General features: G+C 54.6%; 1 protein-coding gene across 1 annotated transcript; it reads right to left on the bottom strand.

The window, feature by feature from the left end:
• Positions 1-11,608: 11,608 nt before the first annotated feature.
• On the bottom strand, positions 11,609-16,433 carry LOC141933883 (uncharacterized). Its single transcript, XM_074848984.1, has 7 exons — positions 16,246-16,433; positions 15,298-15,339; positions 14,744-14,797; positions 14,117-14,234; positions 13,175-13,320; positions 12,109-12,272; positions 11,609-11,872 (listed from the first exon to the last, which is right to left on the bottom strand). The coding sequence occupies exons 1-6, from the start codon at positions 16,339-16,341 to the stop codon at positions 12,123-12,125; spliced, it is 606 nt and encodes a 201-aa protein (XP_074705085.1). The 5' UTR covers positions 16,342-16,433; the 3' UTR covers positions 11,609-11,872; positions 12,109-12,122.
• Positions 16,434-23,482: the final 7,049 nt, after the last annotated feature.

The raw sequence follows: 23,482 nt of genomic DNA, 5'->3' as shown, positions 1-23,482 counted from the left end.
CAAACACATCCCTAAACATTTGTGATTCTCAATATTTTAGAGGTCTCTAACTCACAGCTTAAGCATACAAAACTAACTGCAAGACTTTTCAGTAAAACAGAGTGCAGTAACAGCCCAACAAAGACTGCAGTATCTCATCAGTTGTTCAGAGCTTCTGTAGCTAGGATCCCCCACAGAATGCAGGACTGCTGGCAAATAAAGACGAAATACTGACAGAAACATTTCTGTCACAGTGAAATTTCACTGGAGCTAAAACATTTCTATTTCAAGAGCACATATGGAATGCTGTGCAAAAATGGAAGAAAGACACTGTAAAAGATAAAACAAAGCCTAGGCTGGGTGAAAGCCACGTTCAAGTTCCTTATTTAGAATGATTTAGAACGATACGGATGAAATACCCTGCTGTATCTCAGCCAAAGTATCCTATTCCAGATCTTTCTGAGTCAAGCATTAAATCTGCATCTCTCACATCCCCAGCCAGCCAGTACCCACAGCTCTCTTCAGCCAGCCACCACTTTCACAGCAAAACGTTCAGTGCCGACGCGGAAGTTCCGGACACAACTTAGACGACCAATATGATCGAGTTGATGCCACTTTATTAAAGGCTACACAGCAATTTATGCTCTATCAGAAGCTTCACGCGCCGCTATCTTATTGCTAAGAGGCTAAAGCTACTTGTTCACGTGCCCTTTTGCCCCCTATGATTGGTCCCGGTGTGGTGTCCACGCGCTGCTCTCCCACCAGGTAGGCTCCCTGTTTTCGACATTCCAACATCTTTATCTCTTGGGCAGGAATGTAGTTTCTCAGGCCGTCTCGGCCTTGTTTACGTCCTTGAACACAGCTGCAGCTTGCTGTTACAGTGAGGCCCCTCGGTCTGGATGGCTCATGATATGCCCGTTATTTTCCATCCATTCCACAGTTGAGAAGCGTTTTTTCTAGTTTAGTGCTGTGGCAGGTGCATCCGCCCAGTGAAAACAGAGCTTCCTGGCTGCTGAAACGTGGCAGCTTCTGTCTGTCTTTGTTTTCAAGGTCTCACGGTAGCTGAGACCTTTGACCAATGGGAGCCGCTATTGACTACAGGTCAGATTCGGTCTGGGTATAAACGGAGTCCCCTGGGGGAGCCATTTTGAGCTCGTCCCCTGGAGCTGCACGCTGCGGTCAGGACTCTCCCCTTGGGTTCGGGACGCCGCCCAGGGAAACTCCTCGAGGTGCCTTGGGTCGGGACGCTGCCCTGAGCAGGTCCTCGAGGTTGAGAGCCCTCACTTTCTAGGTGAGTGATAGAGCGTTTTGGGTTGTCGTTAAACCCTAGCTAGTGAAGCTTTGTTTACGTTTGGGGTTGCCGTTAAACCCCTGGGGTGTGAGGCTTTGTTTTACGTTTCGGGTTCCCGTTAAACCCCAGGAAGTGAAGTTTGCGTTTGGGGTTGTCGTTAAAGCCCTGGGGAGTGGGGCTTGGTAAAGTATTTCGGGTTATTGTTAAACCCCAGCAAGTTATTCTGTTCTCCTCTTGCGGACGTTCGGATCTGTAATCTACGGAGAGCTGACTGGTGGTTTTATGAAAAAAATAAATCGATTTATTTTTTTAAATTGGTGGTGGGTTGCTTATTTGGAAGCCTCCGTAACAGATATATATTCTCAAATCAGTGGGATTTTTTTTAAATCAAGAAAAAAATGCAGGAATTCAAACACTAGTATCTAGATCATAAGTAGACACTGAGTTACATAAGTATCAACAGCACAGTATTTTCTACTTCTTTTCTTTTTTTATAAACTTTGGCCTTAGTAATAGTCAGCATGCTATGGAAAGGCAAGCAAAAAGACATAATAATTCTTGGTTTCTATTTCCTAGTATGCAAGGACATAATGCGAAGCAGGTAAGCCTTACTTTAATACTTTAGAAGTTTTATATGTGCATGAGGGCATAGTTGTCTCATGACCAGATACTCTCCTATCAGTGAATTTTAACAGTGTAGTGTGTTTTCCAAATTTTAGCATAAAATTTCTGAAAAGTTTCACTTCAAAAGTTCCAGTAGGACTAAAATGAAATATTCTGAACATAGGACTGACCAAACCAGAGCAGTTGAAATATTGGTCTAGTTCAGTCCAGTCCACTGGCTGTGACAGTACCAAAGCAGGTAGGAAACAGGAACGTAAGACTAACACAGGCATACGCGATACTTTCTCCAAGTATTCTCAAATCTCTGCTTGCAGCTCAGGGACTGCCTTACCTATAGTTGTTTCCATGGATGTAGTAACTATTAAGGAATTTCTTTTCCATACACTTCTCCATTCTTTCACTGAGCCTCTGAAATTTTTTCTCATCCAAAGCATTCTGCAGAAATTAATTCCACAGAGTTCATCATATAATAAAAAACTAACAACTTCTTTTTCTTGTTTAGAAACTGTCACCTCCTAGCCTCACTTAGTAAAACCAGAGCAATACACACGGCGTATGTAACAAATCTATTACATCCAATGACAAATAAATGTAAATAAAGAAAAACTATTTGACTTTTTCTACTGTATGTTTCAAAAAAAAAAAAAAAAAAGATACATGTTACATAACTTAATTTTGGAGTAATTTATCCCATGCAGACTATTTCATTATTTTTAAAAAGAAGATTATAAAAGGGGGACAGGGGGAGAAGCTGGTTCTACCAGCTCTACTGTGTGTCTAGTTAGTGAAGTATAAAGCCATAATGCAAGTAAAAAGACAACAACAAAAAAAAAATCCCCCCAAAACCCCCAACAAACCCACAACTATTTTGGAGTGTGAAAAATACAAGTTTTATGTCTTTAGATAATAGCTCCTCTACTTACACCAACAATATATCAAGTTCCAATTATCTTAGTGTTTGTTTTCCAAGAAAATTAAACATTTGGTGTCTTGTTGTTGTTGTTGTTGTTATATAACGAATGACACAACATATCTAAGTGCTATTTAACTATGTAGCAGAGCTCTGCTCCCCTAAGAGTTAATTTTCTGTCTGTGAAAACCTGCTGGTATTTAACAAAATAACAGCTCTTAATCAACCTTTAGGTGTAATGGCTAGCTTGGGTTTTGGTACCAATTCACTGGTAAGATCATAAACACATCAATGTTTCTACAAGTAAATATTCTGATACTGAAACAGCACAATATTGTTCTCTATAAAGCTAAAAAATTAAATATCGTTAACTGTAAAATTAATGCATCTGGCCCTGTTTGACATGAACAGCAGGTAAGTGATAAAAAGTGGCCTAGATGGTCTCAATTAACACCAATGGAGTTGAATGGAGAGACCCTTCCCTATGTCAGGATTTACTTGGTATTTTAACTTGGTAAGTTGCTTCAGAAACAGCAATTTCAAACATGTCATCAGGGTGGAGGAAAGAATAACTGGGATTTCACAGTGAAAAGGGTACAAAGATTATTCTTATTACTTCCTTCGGTCCTCTGGGAAACTTTGTGTAACCCAAAGAAAAGGGCTGTCATACACAAAGTACTTGTTATTGCACTCCTCAAAACCAAAAATGAAGTGCTTTCAGGAAAATGGAGTAATGACAGATAAGGAGTAAGACAGATTCTTCATCCATCTGATATACATACACAGAGGAAAAAAAGGAGGAGGGAAAAAGAGATCGGTAGTGTGAGATCAGAAGACAACTAACTGCAAAGAATGGTAAAAGAGGCTTGTTTGAAGTTCTCAGGTCTCCTGTCAGTTAAGTTTTTAAAACTGAAAGGAAACCTCTCCTCATTCTCCTCCCTCCCTTCTAGGTCAAAATGAAGGTTCTTTGAGCAAGAAGCAAAACAGAGCCCAAACACACAGAAGTGTGACAAATCAATACAAAGGCTGAGGCCAGAGTGAAAGCATGAAAAGCATCAGAGGACAAAGGAAGTCAGGGAAAAGAATCAGGGGACAAATGAAAAAGCAAGTCAGATCAAATAAGATGGATAAAGTTTAATGTTAAAACTGGACATTTTGAGTCTATTCCTAGAATTGTTCTTGCTTAAAATATAAAGGAACATACTCCTGATTCTACTATCATTGAAGTTCTCTGCAATAGCATAAGAAAAACCTTCCAGTGTTCCTGTACTCAGGGACATTTAATCTGTGTCTGTGAGTTTGTTGCTTGGCAAACAGATCATTTCCTGCCTAAGGAGCTGAGGTGGCGTACTCCCCTCAAACCTCTCTTCTTAAAGCAATAGCCACCAAAGGCTGTACCTGGTTTCAGAGAGACTCTGGAATAACAACACAATACACAAAGGCCATAAAACTCAACAGCTTCAGGGCTAGTTGAGCATGTGCCAATCAAAATATGGCTGGTATGCAAATATGACTGTAAGTCGATCATCTCACTCCATAAATAGTGGACAGCCCAGGGCCCGTTGAGCTCTCAGCACGGCAGCGGGCTGCACACCAGGATCTCCCCTTGAGTAGGGACGCCTCTCAAGGTTACTCCTCGAGGTTGAGAGAATTCTTATTGCACCAGGTGTACTCGGTAAGTGAATGGGGAATAAGCATGCTGAAACTTTGAAATCTTAGCAAAGTAATGTAAAAGATGGGAGTGCACACATACATAATTCTTTAGACATCAACTGCTGACCAAGTCTGGGACTAGGAGTGTGTAGGGAGCGGCGTTCGGAAGATCTCGCGATGTACGGAAGGAATAGCTGTAGCCCTCCCTTGTTACGAGGTAAGGTGATGGATAGGCTTGTAATGTTAGGGGCACACCCACGAAGGAGGTGCTTAGTGAAGGTATATAGGTAAGATAGACAGTTTAATAAACGGACATTTTGTATCCACCACATTGGTGTTTGTGCTGATGTCCCCGAGAAGGTTTTAACCTCCTGCACTATTAGCCCCTGCGACCTGAGTGCCACTGACATGTGGAGAGGCAGGTTTAATGAGGCAGAGCTAACTGCAACAGGAGTGGATCCAGCCGCACCTAGACTCCTCTCTGAGGAGGAGTCTTCTAAGGGTGTCCTTTCTGAACCTCATGACTCAACGGGAGGGTCTCCCTGACAGTTTTGTCCGACTCTGTCCTCAATGCACTAAATATCAAGTGAACCTTGCCACCAGATCTGGCTTGTTAAACCACTGTCGCATTTACCCTCAAACTTTGTTAAAGCGCTATTTTATGTCAGTCAGCGTATTGCCACTTCTCTCTTACAAGTGAATTCCATCACTCCATCCCTGACAAAAGGGCATAGTTGGCAGGATGACAAGTAGTATCACTGATTATTTACGGAGCCATGGAGTGAATGAGAGGCTCAGCTTCTCCGAAGAATGGGCTCCTGACAACTGGCATAATTGAGAAGCCACTCAAGAGCACCTAAAAGTAACTAGGGCCCACACAAAGGATGGAAAAGATAAAGGAGTTCTCTCACAGGGGCCACCCACCGCTGTAGCCCCTCCCCTGCTACCAAAACACACACACACAAACCCAACACACCAACCAATGCCGGGACACCCCGAGGACAGAGGTTGGCTCCGAACACGGGCACCGTGGAGCAAGGCCAGCGGATGCCTCGGCTGGGCGGGAGCTGGAGCGCCGGAGGCACAGGCAGAGACCGAGGGCATGGGCTCTGCGCGGCCTGCAGGGAGCACGGGGGCTCTCCAGCTCTGCCTGCCCGCACGGGCCTTGCCTGCACACGTCTTTCTCCCGAGATGGACCAGGCACAGACGAACGTTGGGGGGGAAACTGTCATCTTTTATTGCTCAGAAAAAGTCCATGGCCGTCGAGCGGCGGCTGGCAGCACCGTGTCCTCAGGGCAGCTGAGTGCCCGAGGTGCACGCACGCCCATGCGGCCATCCCTCGCGGGTTGCTCCCTCTGGACGCCACGCTGGCTCAGGGCCCCCTGCCATCTCCGGGGGACCACCTGGCGCTGGCAGCGGGGAGCTAATCCTCTTCCTGTGCTGTCGTGCAGGTACGGCAGCAGAAAGCCCTGCGCAGAGCCTTGAGCGCCCTCCTGAAGAGGGAGGGCCGTCGCCTTCGAGCCAGGGCATGCGGGAGGGCAGCGATGCCTGCGGGTGAAGAGAAGCTGCAGCTGCAGGGCAGGGCAGGCAACGGGCAAGCTCCCGCCTGCCCCCCGACACCCAGGGCTTCCCCCAGGGAGGGCTGGCCGGGACACGGCCAGTCCCTGTACTCACAGTGCCGCCGGCCTGAGTTGTGAACCAAGGGAGAAGCCGCTGCATCTCCTTTGTTGTGCGCTGTCGGGGCAAGGTGGGGTGTGCCAGCCTCTGCCGGAGGGTTTTGAGGCGATGCAGAAGGCACTACCATTGCCGCATTCACACTGTGTGCCAGGGTCCGCTCTTCCACCAGCTGCTGGCCAGGTCCCTGCACCACAGCCACAGCCTTGGCCTGGATTGTGTCCTGCACAGCTGTGTCATAGGCTGCAGGGCTGTGTGGGGCAGGCACCTGGCTCTCTGCCTCTGCTGCTGTGGCCCGCTTGCTGAGGACCAGAGAAGATGGTGCCCCCTCTTGTGCAGATGATGGAGAGGGTGCTGCTGGCAGCAGACACAGCCTGCGGCAGGTGCTGGCAGCTCCTGCTGGCCGAGCAGTGGGTGCGTGCCTGAGTGGCGCTGCATCCTTGGGGAGAGGTATCCAGCTTTTGTCAATTTACCAATAAGTAGAAGTAATTGTGTTTGATTTAACAGAAATATAGAATCATAAATAATATTTAGTAAAAATTTTATTTAGTAAAAATTTTTTATTTGTTGTAGTTTATATTAGCAACCGGCTGCTACTTTAAAAATCCCCTATACAGCCCCATACCAAGGCCAAAGAGATTGGTCGTAATCATCTAGTAGAAACGTTTGGAACCTAGGTAACCAAAGACAAACTGATTTGTAAGTTGATTTATAATATATATACAGGACCAGGAGAATGCAAGTAGTTGTCAAAGTCTGGGATTAATGGGAACTGGGGGAAACAACCGTAACAGCTTACAAGTACCTGCCAAGGAAACTGAGTCCTTGGGAATTATGTTTGTGTATGAAACTGTGTCCTTGGAAATTGAATATGAGTAAGTTCTATATAAGATGTGTGATTTTAGTGCTTGGTGCGCGCTGTTGGTGAGAACACTCCCCTGCGCGTCCGGCCGTCAATAAAGAAGTGTCTGCTTATCTGCATCAAATTGGTGTTGATAAGTTCTTTATTCCAGATTTTCGGTAAGACAGCTTGGCCAAAGAGCTCTCTCCTCCCACGTCAGACAGATTTGGGCCAGTACCCTCTGCACACCAGACTGTCCATTCCCTGAAACAGCTAAAAAGTGATCGGACTGCTGCAGTAGCTGCAGCCGATGCCACGTCACCGAGTGGATCCAAGTCTCAGGCGGATCCTACAGTTGTGGCTGAGACACCCCCAGAAAAGCTGCGAGCCCCTTCCACATGTCCACTACCTGCCGATGAGGACTCTGATGGGGACTCTCCCAAGTCGCCGGCACGCCCCAAAGCATTGAGACATTTACTGATAGATTTATCTGAGGACACAGAGGGCGAGGACACATGTTCTGAACCCCTGCGGCAAGCTTTATATGCTGGGTCTTTTGGCTGTGACAGTCTTTTAGACCCTGACCCTGTAAATCCTAAAAGAGACCCTGGCCTGTGTCCTCCCTTACTTGGGGATGATTCGTGGGTAAAAGAGAGGCAAGAAGCCTTGGCGCAAGGGGATATGGACGTGGCGAGAAAGATTGTTGCTTCTGTAATTTATGAGCCGGGACGTCAGCCACGTTGGGAAGGACTGCATTTTTCTGTTATTAAAGAACTACAGAAAAGCATTAACGAGGACGGACTCAAAAACTCACAACACGTATACTGGAGGCAATCGCTCATGGCTGTACTCAGCATTCGCGCCCCCCCACCTGCAAGCGCGGAGTTGGTGGCGGCGGCCCTGGGCCTCCCCGAGCTCCCCCCGCCGCGGAGTGACCGCCTGCGGCCGAGGCGCACGCTCGTCCGTCCCGGCTTCCCCTGAACACCAAAAGCAGCATTTTTACAGAAGGTGCTGACGCTGTGATCCTAAAAGGACTAACTTGTATACTAAGGGCCTTGATTTAAAAACAAAGAAGGGGGAATTCTCTGGATACACCACATAATCAACAAGCAATGGCTTTATATGCTCTTAATGGTGTTCTGATGTTTGTAGTATTTGTCATTTTATGTTGTGTGGGTAGTAAGTGTAAGGGGTCCCTTTGGGGGGTTGTGTAATGTGTGAAGAAAATAGCAGCCATGAGAGAGAGAGAGACTGCTCGTGTGGTGAGGAAAAAACCAAATCGCTGCTTCCCCCGGGCCGCTATTTCAGCTTCCCCCGGGAATTCAGCACCAAGAGCCACCGGACAGCCCGAGGGGGGGGGGAAGACGCTTTTCGGTTTTTTTTTCCCTTTCCCCTCCCAAACTGCCGCCGTTCCAGGGTCCCGCTGTACTCACTCAGAGCGGCTGCTCCCTCGCAGGGGCCGGGCGAGGCTCCCCCCTCCCGGGGGTCCCCACGGGGGGGCCGGAGGCGGCGGCGGCTGGCGGAGGGCGGGGACAGGACGGAGCGGCGCTTCGCTCCCTCGGAGGGCGCCGGGCGCGGGGGGGGGGGGGGGGCAGTTCCCCCGCTCCCGGCGCCGGGGCTGTGGGGGCGGCAGGGCGGGGGGCGGCTCTCGGCCCGGGGCCGGGACGCAGCTTCTGCCCGGCAAAGGCGGCTGGTTTGCCAGTGCCGGCACCGAGAGAGCCGCTCCGCTCCGCTCCCCCCGCCGGGGCCCGGGGCTCAGCGTCTTGGCCCCCACCCGCCGGGCCCAGGCCTCGGCCCGGGCCCCGGGGGGGGGGCACCTCCGCGGCTGCTGCCTCCACCTCTGCCACTGCAGATCGGCAGCCTGAGGGGAGGGGGCGGGGCCAGCAGCTCCATTGGCAGCCTGAAGGGAGGGGGCGGGGCCAGCAGCCCCATTGGCAGCTGGAGGGGAGGGGGCGGGGCCAGCAGCCCCTCTGGGCGCCATTCCCGCCCCCAACCGACCCCCTCCCTCAGGCCCCAGAGGAAGGTTCCAGTGCAGCCGCCTCCAGCCGGGAAATGCGCTGTGCTGGCCGGATTTCAGTCACACGAAGCGTTTTTGGCCAAGAAAAGGGCCAACGCAGCCCCAGCGCACGCTCTGCAAACCCCGATGCCGGGCACGGGCCTGACCGGGGGCAGAGGCGGGCGAGCGGCCCTGCAGGAAGGGCTGTGGGTGCGGCGCCAGCAGGGCCTGTGTGCGGGGCCCGGGGAGCTGGAGAGCAGAGGGATGCCGGGAGCTGGAGCAGCCCCAGGCCAGGCACCGGCCGGGCTCTGCCTGTGAGGAGCTAGGCAAGGCCCAGCAGAAGAGCCTGTGCAGGGCCCGTCGGGGAGTCGGGAAAGGAAAGGGAACTCGTGGCACTGACACCCCCGGGAAGTTTTGTCAGACCTCTGCGGTCTGATCACTCGAAAAATAAAGAGCATTTCATCCCTGCAGCGTGTTGGGATGTGGGTAAAGCTCACGGGAGGGATGTGCCAGCCACGCATCAGCTGGGACAGCCTGTGATGTGACGAGCACGGCGACGTCCCTGCAAGGAAATCCGCCACAGGCTACGGCAGAGAACTGCAGGAGCTCAGCGAGGGCAGGGGGAAGGGGGTCTCTGCCGAAAGCCTCGGCAGGGGCTGATGGGGAGAGGTGGCGCGGGAATGCAGCGCTGCTGCCTCCGTCCTCACAGCCAGTTTGCTCACAGACATATTCTCACCCAAATGCAACGCGGTTTTGCCATTCCAGCCCAGGACAGGGCGTGAAAAGAAAGAAGAAAATGAAGAACAGGAGCAAGAGTGACCTTGCAGGGCTGGAGTAGCAGAGGGAAGATGTTTTGGCTGCTGGTATTTTCTGGTGCTGGCGTGACTGAGAAGTGGGTGCAAGGGGCTGGCTGCTCACATACGTAGCGAGCTGCCTGCAGCGAGCATTTCCCTCTCTGCATGCTGCCCGTCTTGCTGGGGAGCAGGAGGGCACTATGGTTTGGCCAGCCAGGACACAAGGGCGCCTTTAGCCTGGGAGAGAGAGGGGCTGGCTGTGGAGGGGTGTGGGGGTGAGTGCTGGTGATCCTGAAGGGCTGGGAACGCCCTGGGGAACAGGCTGGGATGGAGAAAGAGACACTGAGGGAGTTGAGGCCTGAGCTTGATCCACTGCCCACAGCCTCCGATACGCAGCAGGTCACGCGGGAAGGCCTTCCCCAAGTGAGAGCTAAAGAGTTTCTGCACAACGTGCCCCCTGTTCCCCGTGTCCCAGGGCCGCAGCTGCCCCTCGAGGTGCCTGCTGTAGCCTACCTGCAGCTGGTGTTGCTGTCTCTCTGCAGATGGGCAGAGTGTTAAACCAAAGGCTCGAGAGGTCTCCTGGGCAGGCTAGGCTCTGTTTCCTGCTACGGGGGCATTTTTATGGTCCTCCTTGAGGCGGATTAAACCCACGTTTGGGCTTAAATATAAAAGAAAAACTAAAAATTAACAACCAATGCATTGGGCAGAGTCCTTCAGCACTAAGCGGTTCACAGCCAGGTTCTCTACCCCAGCAGCAATATCTCGCCCTCATTCAGCAGCCCAGAGGGGTTTGCCTCTGCGCTGCCAGTTGCTCCGTTTCCACTGCTGTAACCACCCCCACAGCGCATTTGCCACCACCCATGAGTCAGTGCAGAGACAGAGCACTGGCCACCTTTCTCGCTCAGCGATAGCCAAGGCCAGCTGGATGCCTTTCACCTCTGCACACTGAGTCGGTAGGCACGGGCCAGGCCCCAGCACGTTGCAGTGAGCTGTGTCTCTCTGGAATTACCTGGGTGACAGCATACCTTTTCCAAATATTTTACTAGTTTTTCGGGATTCTGCACCTGTTTGGGAGTGAAGCTGAGCAAGCGCAGAGCCCCAGGTTTGCTCTTGGGCTGAACAGGCTGCCAAGGGCTGGTGAAGGCCGGGGACAACATTCCTTCCTAGGACCTTCTGTGTGGCCTGAGCTGATGGTGTGTTTGGATGGGTCTGGTACAGCAGCAATCAGGGTGGGCAATAGGACCTGGAACTGGGCGATGGGAACGCCCTTCGGCTACTGTTGCGAGACGATCTACCATGTCACAACTCCAGCCGTGACACTGAGCGGAACTTGTAAAGAAAAGTAGCTTTGCCACTGGTGTGAACTTTCCCTGGGGAGACTGAGCCGGCTGGGGGCCAGCGAGGCCCGAAGCACACGGCCATGGCGCTGGGCAGCCGGCCAAGGCCAGCTCGCAAGGAGGGAGGGCTGGGCAAGGGGCTGCCAGGCCCCGGGGGAAGAAAACCCTCTGGGCCCAGCCCCTAACGCTGCCCCTCGAGAAAGGGAGAGGAGGAGGAAGCTGACAAATGAGCGTGGAATCTCCCAGGGCAGAGATTAACGGCCAGCTTTATTGTGCCGGTGGAAGGGAATCAGGGCCAGCACGCGGGGACGGCGCACGGCTGGTCCCGCATCTGCGTCCGGGCCGGCTGTAAGGATTCTGAGCCCGACGTTCCACTCGGGAGCAGTCCTTCATCCGCGCGGGCCCACGGGGGCTGGAGCGGCTGCCACTCTCGAGCGCTGGAGAGGGGCAGGAGGACTCCGATGGCAGCTGGCTGGCGGTGCTGGGGCTGCTGCTCTCCGGTACTGGGGAGCCGTGGGACAGCCCCAGGGCCACCTGGCCGGGGGTGCTGCTCTCAGCACTTGGTGCTGGCATGCGGCTCCTCTCCCGGCGCCTTCTGGGCCGGCGGTAGGGCGTCTGGGCCCGACGTTCCACCCGGGAGCGGCGTGGTGTATGGTCAGGCCCAGGTGGGCTGGATCTGCTGCTGCCCTCAAGCACTGGCGAGCCGTGGGACGACCCTGATCCTGACCGGCTACCAGTGCCAGGGCCAGCGAGCTCTGAGCTGTCACTGGAGGCTGTAAGGGGAAGCAGGAAGGTCACGGGCATGGCCCCCAGGTGCAGGGTGGGAGAGGCCAGAGCGGTGCCCCCAGCCCTCCTGAAGCGGAGAGGCTCTGCCAAGCCCAGCCTGGGCACCCGCTGCCAGGCCTTGCCTGGGCCCTGACCCCAGCCCCAGACTGTCAAGTCTGTTTTATGGCTATTCAGCCTGCTACATTGCTACATTCACATATGAAAAAGAAAAAATAACACAAACCTCTCTCAGTGGGGTCAATTACAACAGTCGCTCTCACTAGCGATGTGCAAGGCCGACTCAAAAAGCTCAACCAAGACCTGCTCATCAAATGCCCACGGTGCCGACTGCGCGGAGGGCTCCTCCTGGGCCTGCAGCGGTGGTGTGTGCCGGCCTTCGCACGGTTCCTGCCAAGAGAATGCCACCTGTCAAATATTCAGACTTCAGCTGCCACTTCTCTGATCTGGAAGAACGACTCAAACACCACAACGACCGAGGACATGAGTATACGCCGCATCTGGTCACTCCAGCCTCTACTTCCGCAAAAAGCATTCACAGGAGAAAGTGCTGGAAAGCAGGCGCGCATTCAGCCTGGGCAGCAGCAAAACCCCACAGGCTGGAGGGGAACTTCCTCCTCGAGGTACCGGCTTTCTTTTCGTTAAATCTGAAAGGCAAGTGTCTTGGGACCGGCCAGACTAAGCCTTTCCTGCTGCCTCAGCATGCCCTGATCTCCAGAGACGTGGCTTTACTGGGACTGCAAATGAAGGTGACAGGTAGCCGTGGGGCAAGCGGAAGGTGGTCCAGGATTTTCTGCACTGTCCAGCATTCCTATTTTCTACCCTGTTTGTTGTAACAAACAGGATCTCCTGTTATATCCTTATAAGGCAAGAGTGAAAAAACAAATGTGTAAGGTTGAGTTACAATGAATAATATAGGTTTACATTTCCAGCTTACTGCTGATGGGGAATTACTCCTGTCATCCATTGACTGCTTGGAAATCACGGCTGCATTGCGCTGCTACTTAGGTTATAAGGTAGGAGGAGGACTTTTTGCATTTCAGAGCCTTGCAAGTATTTGTTTAGGCTGTTACCATCGTGAACACGGCTAAGCTAACTGCTTGACTCACAACTGTACGAGGTACAGAAAAAGCTTGCTCTCAGGCTTGTCCTCTTGATGAGCCATCTAACAAGGCAAAGTCCCAGAGCACAGCTGCTTCAAAGCAAGCAGTCTGCCGCCTCCGTTTTGCCCTAGCAACTGCAGATATGGGTCGTTTTGCTACAGCGTTTGAGAGCCTGGCTTTGCCTCATACCTCTCCTCCTTCAGCTTGCCTGGCCACGGCTCCTCCTTCTTCTGCCAGGCTGCAGAGCAAAGAGGGTGGTCGCTCAAGGTGCACGTCTGCCTGACACACCATCTCCACCTTTATTCCGTGGGCCCCAGGCTCATCAGAACACAACTCTGGAAAGCAAAGGCATAAGGAATGACACGTGTTGGGGTCTGTTGAGCGTTAAGACTCATGACTCTGCCTGTTGATTCAGTAGGACAAACTACATCCCAAGACTGTGCCGCAGAATGACTCCTGTGAAGTAAGATGGCAAAACCCTACACCCCAACTGAAGAGGGAGATGGTTGTGATTGTCGACCCTCTGACGCCGTGTGCTCTGCAAGCCCTGCTGCCCTCCTCGGGAAGGACTCCTGGCAGCAGGCGTCACTCAGCAGATGTCAGATGCCGCAGCCCAGAGCACTGCACTGGATCTTACCGTGAAGAACACGCACGTTCTCTTCCTACCCCTGCCAGAAGAGCCCTGGAGGTGACAGCACATCTGAAATGTGGGCACTTGGTCTGAATTGTACCTGTCTCCTACAGGAGAGCTGAGAGACCTTGCTCAGAAAAGAAGGGCTACAGAGAACGCAACACAATCTGCATTAGTCAGGCGGTAAGAGAACAAAACTTCCACCGCAGACCACCTGGTTCTGGGTGAAATGCTGTGCCAACGGAGAAGGGCACTGAGGCACACAAGCCAGGATGTGCACTGAAACCTCAAGAAAGGTCAATTAACCTCTGGAAAAGGTCACCCTAATTCACCCTGTTAATATTCAAAGCGGTGAATTCCAAGATGTGATAAGGGCAACGGCTAGAGAACCACCACCCAAGGGGATGCTCCCAACTGCACCATGAACTGCCTGTTCCAGCTGTACCTGGATCACTTGGCTTTGAGCTGGACATGAAATTAAGACCTTTACAGCATTCTACCTGTCTGCACACCAGCGTGTGCTCTGCCCTCCTCAGGCTCAGATGCTTTTGGCTCCAGCTGCTCCCGCACTTGCTGCTCGGCCAGGGCTGTCCTGAGGTCTTCTCCGTGCCTTGGAGTCTGAGGACAGTGATGTGGGATAGTGATGAGAGGGGGAAAAAAAAAAAAAAATCCATCCCAGATTACTTTCCGTATGTAAGCGGTACTCCTCCTGCCCAAAGGTAAATGAAGATGATCGCCTCTCAGCCCACAGACTTGCAGTTCAGGGCCCTGATCCCCAGGAGGGAGTCGTGGGCTCTGTGCCCCATGGGGGTGTTTGCTCCCAAGGCCTGTGCTGCACCCTGCTCCTCGGGACCTGCCCCACAGGGCCCTGCCCCAGCACCCTTCTCGGCAGCCGTGTGGTCCGGAACAGGCACAGCCGGGCACAGGGCACCGGAGCGAGCACAGGGAACACAGGCTGCCCCTCTGTGCTCCCCACCCCGGCACGGGAGATTTCCGCCCCAACTCCTCCAGGGAGAAAGAGGCCTGTGTCTTGATGGCTTCCCATCCCAGAAAGGCCGACCTTCCTCTCCTAGGGCCTCTCCCACCCATACACAATGCCAAGGTAGCGAAACGTAGCCACTGCTTACTTTTGCCTGGCACTGAACCAAAGCCTCGATGGTCTGGGCAGTTAACGTCACCGGCTAGAAAAGAGAACAAAAGCCAAGTGGGAGAAACTCCTCTGACGGTCCGTGCTAGAAAGCAGAGTCACTCCCTTGACCCAGCTGGAACGACAAAGACACTTACAGATCCACTAAGGCCCAAGACGTTCACGAGGAGATGAATGGAGGGCAATGTGGTCACCTGCAGTTCCTGGGCTCTGCTCCTCTGCCTGTGCACAGGGAATGGACAAAGGAAGAGCTCTGTATCACTGAACCCAGCTTTGCTCTCTCCCCTGCCCGCCCCTCCAGCACCGTTTACATCAGAAGAAGTCCAGGCACAGAAGGAGCAGGTGGTGGCAGCCAGATCGGCTCGGTGTTACTTTACCAACGCAAGGCTGAGCAACTCGGCCAGCGCTGACCCACCGCTGCCCCAGCAGTGGGGGTACCTCTCCCCCAGCTCTCGAGCTGCCTTTCAGCTGAGCTGGAGCATCCCACCGACTGCCACGCTGGCGCCAGAGGTTTGCTACTGCAGCGGGGCTTACCTGAGGATGGCGTCCAGCCAGAGCTCTTTCCTCTCTTGCGAGCTGCAGCGACAGGAGAACCAGTATCACACCCCTCTGCCACCAGCCAGGGGTCGGGCTGTTTCCCCCCCCGCCCCCCCCGCAGTGGGAAAACTCAGACATCTGGGGTCAGATTCGCTTCTCAAGGTGCGAAGCAGATTTCTAGCAGAAGCAGAAGGCATCAGGCTGATGCCTCTGCTTCCCCCCCACTCCCGAGGGCCCCTTTCTGCAGCTGTGCTCCAGTCCCAGCAGAGGGAGCACACCGAGAGCAGGGCTGTTCCTCTCCAGAGAAGCCGGGAGGGGGGCGGGAGGCAGGGACCAGGACCTCAGGCCACTCCGACACCAGCAAGACCTGGCCAAAAAGCAGCTCTCCCCTTGTTCTTGGGCCTTCCCAAAAAGAGGCTCCCACTGCGCCCAGGGGCTTAGGGACTGACAGGGCCTGAGCAGGGGAGGAGGAAAAAGCAAGTCTTTCTGCTCTCCTGGACAGATGGAGAACATAGAAGGGCAAAGCCAAGGAGGCCTCTCCAGGAGTCGCTTTTGATCCTGAACTCTGCAGCCTTTGGGATCCCCTTTGGGAGCACTGTCGCAGACACGGGGCTTCTCCAGAGTGGGGAGCGACAGCCCGTCTCTGCCAGAACTGCACCTGGGGCTTCCTGGGACCAAATGGGATCGACTGACTACACACAGTCCCCCCTCATCCCACGCCAAGCCTCACCCCTTTGACAGTGCACAGCTTGTGCAAGGGCTGTGTCCAGAGGGCAGAGGGCCAGCTCAGAAAATAAGCCGAGCTGCAAAAAACGCTGCACAAGCAAAGCAGTGCCTCTGCTTCCCCCCCACCCCTTGACGCGAGCCTGAGGAGCCAGCTGGGCTCTGAGGGAGAGCACTGGCCCAGACAGCCCAACGCCTGGGTGACACATCACTGCGACTCACCAGAAAGTGACCACGCGGAAGCTGCTGGACCAGACGAGGATGAGGGTCCTGCAGCAGTCCAGGCCCAACGCTGTCTCTTCTTGTGCAGACCCGCATGCCGCCTTCTCACTGCACAGCACCCACAGCTCGCTGAGACGCACCCTGTGCTGCAGCCGGAAGCTGGTGCCACATCTGCAGCCAGGAAGAGCGGGGGCTGATGGTGAGGTTGCCTTCTGGGGGGGGGCAACTATGGCAATCCTCCTTGGGAGAGCCTCTACACCCAGACAGAGCCCTGGGAAGGGTGGCTCAGAGTTGCTGGTCGCACAAATCGGCAACATCCTTGCCGGGGAGACACCCTGACTCTTACAGCCCCGGTTTCTGTCCGCCTGACCCTTCCGAGGAAACCTCCCTGGGATGTTCTTGGACACTGGACCCAAGGCAAGCCTGAGAGGGCTTTGCAAGATGTCTCCTGAGGGCTGGTATTGGAGGCAGGAGTTGGAAGAAAGATTACTGCCATCTTCTCCTCTTACCTGCGCTTGGCAATAGCAAGGGTGTCTTGGAAAAGCAGGAGGTGTCTCCTCCTCGTCCTCCCACGCCAGGTCACCTCCACGCAGTCGCAGTGGAGCAGCTCGGGATGCCACTGGGACACGAGGACACCGAGCTGGCTGCCACCAGAGCTGCCCCTGTGAAGGACACAGTGTGGACATAAGACACGGGGCTCTGCCGGGAACCGGCCGTGCCTGGTGCCACAGAGATGGAGCGGGTACGCACCAGGAGAAGCAGGAGGTCAGCTGGCCCATCGTGCTGCGGCCAGGCAGACACTTGTGCTGCGCAAGTGCTCGGCAAGGGGAAGAGCAAGGCCCCGCAAAGCCTGCCGAGGCTGGGAAGCGATGTCCCTGTGCCAGGGCAGTGCTGCTGCGGTCAGAGCCCGTCTCTCCCCAGCACTGTCCGTGCCAGCACAACGCTGCACTAGGAGGCACTGGTGGCTGTGACATCACAGGTGGCCCTTTGTGATGCGTGGCGGGGCACGTCCAGGGTGGGGGACAAGGAGCCGCTCCTTGCAAACAAAAGGAACTACAAAAAAAGCAAACAAAAGGAACTACACCCAAGCTAAGGGTGCTGAACAAGGCAGGCAGCTGCTGGCAGGAGTCACCTTGGAGCCGAGAGAGACACTTCGTGCCTGACTCCTGCCAGCTGAGCCACGGCCTTCCAGAAGGCAGCCTTAGGTACCTCGGCTCCTACTGCCGCCACCTCTCCGCACACGATGATGTCCAGTCCTTCCATCTGGTCCCCCATACTGGACCCAGGGCTCAGGCCAGACTTGGAGAGACTCTGGGGTGAAGAAAAATGACTAACAGTCTGGATTTCCTGCTCCAAACAGGCTGTGGATGGACAATCCTCAGCAGCAAGGTGCTGCGGTTAAGGAAGACACAATACCCGGTGAGCTGAGGTCACAGGCAAGCACAGCAGTGTCACCCCAACAGTCCCACCAAACCTCTTAGACTCCCCCAGCGCCTTTGGTGACACCACAGCCCATTTCTCTGCTCGGGTGGGTCACAAACCTCCTGTCCCAGGGCACAAGTGTCATACCACAGGCCCATCATCCTCTATGGCAGCTACCCAAAATGTTTTGTTGACGTTGGAGGCACGGCCATGCCCGAGAGCTGCTCAGGGCTCCCGCCAGGCAGCTGCTGCACTCTGTTTGCCTCCTTCGGAGCAACCTGAAGTCCCAGGTAGCAGCCCCAGACTCTTCCAAGGCAGCTCTCCGAGGAGTGCCCGTTCATCATCTGGCAGTCATTCTGCATGAACCTATCTAAAACAGTCCAACGCTCACCAGAAATGAGTTGGACTGCAGCAGAAGTGACACTGGCTGACCTAGACAGGCATATGAGACCAGAAATGGTGGTTACAAGACACAAAATGCAAAATAAACCACCAGAAGAGCAAAAAAAACAACTAGAAGACATACCATACACAAACCAGAGGCCCCTTATCCAAACCCTAAAAAGAAAATAGCCTAAAATAGGACTCTCCAAAAACCGCCCAGAACATAAGCTAAGGCAAGAGACCCCCAAACAACCCAGGAATCCAGGACTAAAAAGCCCAAATTTTGTCCCTAAAAATAACACACTTTAATGCTATCCCACCTACACTCTGGCATCCCGTAACCCTAACGCCCCATAACCCCAGCTCACTGTAAGCCTACACCCCCATAACCCTGGCACCCAGTAACAACACTGGCTCTCCCTAAAACTAGTGTGTGATAACCCTGGAAAACCGTTACCCCAGCACGGCATAACCCCGGCACCCCAACTACCACAAAGCCCCGAGAACAAAGGCAGTCAGCAGCTGCTACCCCTGAGCAGCCAAGAAGCCCTGTTTTCATTGGGCGGGTGTGGGAGTGTCAGCCCTGCGCAGCTGTGGGAGATTCAATATGTTAAGAGGCAAATTGACATCGGCCAGTCAGCTCTGCACAGGCCCGGAGAAGCAGCAAGGCTTGAGGAGAAACAGGCCTTGGAAGGAAGATAAGAAACTGCCAGGCTGTGCTAAGGTGGCAGGGAAAACCAACAGACAGCTGCAATGCTGAGCTGTGGAAAAGTATGGAACTGTCTGATGGGAGAGAGGGTTGATGGCTCTCTAGTTGCTGATTTGCTTATTATGAAGTAAGAGCTTGAATGAGAGCATAAGTGTGTATTATTGTACGAGTATGTATTAATGTAAGAAGAAAAAGAGAGATTAAAGAAAATAAACGGCCCCTGCCCTGCAGAAAGAAAGAAGAACACTTTGACTCGTTTTTTTGGCTGCTACAACTGGTAACCCCGACGTGCGAACCCCAACTCGATTTGGGACAGAGCGAGGACCGCGGAAGCTGAGCAGTGGTAGCGGAGCCCAGCTGAACTTTACGATCAGCAGAGGTGAGCCCACTAGTCCAGACAAGTAACTGAAGGCACCTGGAGAGAAGGTGAGCAGCTGGGAACTAAAGATGGGGGTGAAAATTTCTGCAGAGAAAAAGTCTATTTTACATATTTTGATAAGAATTCTGGAGAAGATGGGAATCAAGTATGAGGAAAAGGTTATACGTACTTTGCTTATTTGGTGCAAAAGGAATGGGGTCCCTGCTGCATCATCTTTAACTACATGGCAACTGGTAAATGATTCCCTGAAACAGCTAAAAAGTGATCGGACTGCTGCAGTAGCTGCAGCCGATGCCACGTCACCGAGTGGATCCAAGTCTCAGGCGGATCCTACAGTTGTGGCTGAGACACCCCCAGAAAAGCTGCGAGCCCCTTCCACATGTCCACTACCTGCCGATGAGGACTCTGATGGGGACTCTCCCAAGTCGCCGGCACGCCCCAAAGCATTGAGACATTTACTGATAGATTTATCTGAGGACACAGAGGGCGAGGACACATGTTCTGAACCCCTGCGGCAAGCTTTATATGCTGGGTCTTTTGGCTGTGACAGTCTTTTAGACCCTGACCCTGTAAATCCTAAAAGAGACCCTGGCCTGTGTCCTCCCTTACTTGGGGATGATTCGTGGGTAAAAGAGAGGCAAGAAGCCTTGGCGCAAGGGGATATGGACGTGGCGAGAAAGATTGTTGCTTCTGTAATTTATGAGCCGGGACGTCAGCCACGTTGGGAAGGACTGCATTTTTCTGTTATTAAAGAACTACAGAAAAGCATTAACGAGGACGGACTCAAAAACTCACAACACGTATACTGGAGGCAATCGCTCATGGCTGTACTCAGCATTCGCGCCCCCCCCACCTGCAAGCGCGGAGTTGGTGGCGGCGGCCCTGGGCCTCCCCGAGCTCCCCCCGCCGCGGAGTGACCGCCTGCGGCCGAGGCGCACGCTCGTCCGTCCCGGCTTCCCCTGAACACCAAAAGCAGCATTTTTACAGAAGGTGCTGACGCTGTGATCCTAAAAGGACTAACTTGTATACTAAGGGCCTTGATTTAAAAACAAAGAAGGGGGAATTCTCTGGATACACCACATAATCAACAAGCAATGGCTTTATATGCTCTTAATGGTGTTCTGATGTTTGTAGTATTTGTCATTTTATGTTGTGTGGGTAGTAAGTGTAAGGGGTCCCTTTGGGGGGTTGTGTAATGTGTGAAGAAAATAGCAGCCATGAGAGAGAGAGAGACTGCTCGTGTGGTGAGGAAAAAACCAAATCGCAGCTTCCCCCGGGAATTCAGCACCAAGAGCCACCGGACAGCCCGAGGGGGGGGGGAAGACGCTTTTCGGTTTTTTTTTTCCCTTTCCCCTCCCAAACTGCCGCCGTTCCAGGGTCCCGCTGTACTCACTCAGAGCGGCTGCTCCCTCGCAGGGGCCGGGCGAGGCTCCCCCCTCCCGGGGGTCCCCACGGGGGGGCCGGAGGCGGCGGCGGCTGGCGGAGGGCGGGGGCAGGACGGAGCGGCGCTTCGCTCCCTCGGAGGGCGCCGGGCGCGGGGGGGGGGGGGCAGTTCCCCCGCTCCCGGCGCCGGGGCTGTGGGGGCGGCAGGGCGGGGGGCGGCTCTCGGCCCGGGGCCGGGACGCAGCTTCTGCCCGGCAAAGGCGGCTGGTTTGCCAGTGCCGGCACCGAGAGAGCCGCTCCGCTCCGCTCCCCCCGCCGGGGCCCGGGGCTCAGCGTCTTGGCCCCCACCCGCCGGGCCCAGGCCTCGGCCCGGGCCCCGGGGGGGGGGCACCTCCGCGGCTGCTGCCTCCACCTCTGCCACTGCAGATCGGCAGCCTGAGGGGAGGGGGCGGGGCCAGCAGCTCCATTGGCAGCCTGAAGGGAGGGGGCGGGGCCAGCAGCCCCATTGGCAGCTGGAGGGGAGGGGGCGGGGCCAGCAGCCCCTCTGGGCGCCATTCCCGCCCCCAACCGACCCCCTCCCTCAGGCCCCAGAGGAAGGTTCCAGTGCAGCCGCCTCCAGCCGGGAAATGCGCTGTGCTGGCCGGATTTCAGTCACACGAAGCGTTTTTGGCCAAGAAAAGGGCCAACGCAGCCCCAGCGCACGCTCTGCAAACCCCGATGCCGGGCACGGGCCTGACCGGGGGCAGAGGCGGGCGAGCGGCCCTGCAGGAAGGGCTGTGGGTGCGGCGCCAGCAGGGCCTGTGTGCGGGGCCCGGGGAGCTGGAGAGCAGAGGGATGCCGGGAGCTGGAGCAGCCCCAGGCCAGGCACCGGCCGGGCTCTGCCTGTGAGGAGCTAGGCAAGGCCCAGCAGAAGAGCCTGTGCAGGGCCCGTCGGGGAGTCGGGAAAGGAAAGGGAACTCGTGGCACTGACACCCCCGGGAAGTTTTGTCAGACCTCTGCGGTCTGATCACTCGAAAAATAAAGAGCATTTCATCCCTGCAGCGTGTTGGGATGTGGGTAAAGCTCACGGGAGGGATGTGCCAGCCACGCATCAGCTGGGACAGCCTGTGATGTGACGAGCACGGCGACGTCCCTGCAAGGAAATCCGCCACAGGCTACGGCAGAGAACTGCAGGAGCTCAGCGAGGGCAGGGGGAAGGGGGTCTCTGCCGAAAGCCTCGGCAGGGGCTGATGGGGAGAGGTGGCGCGGGAATGCAGCGCTGCTGCCTCCGTCCTCACAGCCAGTTTGCTCACAGACATATTCTCACCCAAATGCAACGCGGTTTTGCCATTCCAGCCCAGGACAGGGCGTGAAAAGAAAGAAGAAAATGAAGAACAGGAGCAAGAGTGACCTTGCAGGGCTGGAGTAGCAGAGGGAAGATGTTTTGGCTGCTGGTATTTTCTGGTGCTGGCGTGACTGAGAAGTGGGTGCAAGGGGCTGGCTGCTCACATACGTAGCGAGCTGCCTGCAGCGAGCATTTCCCTCTCTGCATGCTGCCCGTCTTGCTGGGGAGCAGGAGGGCACTATGGTTTGGCCAGCCAGGACACAAGGGCGCCTTTAGCCTGGGAGAGAGAGGGGCTGGCTGTGGAGGGGTGTGGGGGTGAGTGCTGGTGATCCTGAAGGGCTGGGAACGCCCTGGGGAACAGGCTGGGATGGAGAAAGAGACACTGAGGGAGTTGAGGCCTGAGCTTGATCCACTGCCCACAGCCTCCGATACGCAGCAGGTCACGCGGGAAGGCCTTCCCCAAGTGAGAGCTAAAGAGTTTCTGCACAACGTGCCCCCTGTTCCCCGTGTCCCAGGGCCGCAGCTGCCCCTCGAGGTGCCTGCTGTAGCCTACCTGCAGCTGGTGTTGCTGTCTCTCTGCAGATGGGCAGAGTGTTAAACCAAAGGCTCGAGAGGTCTCCTGGGCAGGCTAGGCTCTGTTTCCTGCTACGGGGGCATTTTTATGGTCCTCCTTGAGGCGGATTAAACCCACGTTTGGGCTTAAATATAAAAGAAAAACTAAAAATTAACAACCAATGCATTGGGCAGAGTCCTTCAGCACTAAGCGGTTCACAGCCAGGTTCTCTACCCCAGCAGCAATATCTCGCCCTCATTCAGCAGCCCAGAGGGGTTTGCCTCTGTGCTGCCAGTTGCTCCGTTTCCACTGCTGTAACCACCCCCACAGCGCATTTGCCACCACCCATGAGTCAGTGCAGAGACAGAGCACTGGCCACCTTTCTCGCTCAGCGATAGCCAAGGCCAGCTGGATGCCTTTCACCTCTGCACACGGAGTCGGTAGGCACGGGCCAGGCCCCAGCACGTTGCAGTGAGCTGTGTCTCTCTGGAATTACCTGGGTGACAGCATACCTTTTCCAAATATTTTACTAGTTTTTCGGGATTCTGCACCTGTTTGGGAGTGAAGCTGAGCAAGCGCAGAGCCCCAGGTTTGCTCTTGGGCTGAACAGGCTGCCAAGGGCTGGTGAAGGCCGGGGACAACATTCCTTCCTAGGACCTTCTGTGTGGCCTGAGCTGATGGTGTGTTTGGATGGGTCTGGTACAGCAGCAATCAGGGTGGGCAATAGGACCCGGAACTGGGCGATGGGAACGCCCTTCGGCTACTGTTGCGAGACGATCTACCATGTCACAACTCCAGCCGTGACACTGAGCGGAACTTGTAAAGAAAAGTAGCTTTGCCACTGGTGTGAACTTTCCCTGGGGAGACTGAGCCGGCTGGGGGCCAGCGAGGCCCGAAGCACACGGCCATGGCGCTGGGCAGCCGGCCAAGGCCAGCTCGCAAGGAGGGAGGGCTGGGCAAGGGGCTGCCAGGCCCCGGGGGAAGAAAACCCTCTGGGCCCAGCCCCTAACGCTGCCCCTCGAGAAAGGGAGAGGAGGAGGAAGCTGACAAATGAGCGTGGAATCTCCCAGGGCAGAGATTAAC

Source organism: Strix aluco, chromosome 23, assembly GCF_031877795.1.
Source record: "Strix aluco isolate bStrAlu1 chromosome 23, bStrAlu1.hap1, whole genome shotgun sequence".
Taxonomy (NCBI): domain Eukaryota; kingdom Metazoa; phylum Chordata; class Aves; order Strigiformes; family Strigidae; genus Strix; species Strix aluco.
The sequence above is the reverse complement of the archived record's forward strand: the minus strand, read 5'-3'. Positions and strand labels throughout refer to the sequence as shown.

Bases quoted from the DNA above. Each gene is read 5' to 3' on its own strand.
- LOC141933883 (XM_074848984.1), bottom strand. From the start codon at position 16,341: ATGCGGGTCTGCACAAGAAGAGACAGCGTTGGGCCTGGACTGCTGCAG. The intron at 15,340-16,245 runs GTGAGTCGCAGT...CTGTCGCTGCAG, and splicing joins TTCCGCGTGGTCACTTTCTG to CTCGCAAGAGAGGAAAGAGC. The intron at 14,798-15,297 runs GTAAGCCCCGCT...TCTCTTTTCTAG, and splicing joins TGGCTGGACGCCATCCTCAG to CCGGTGACGTTAACTGCCCA.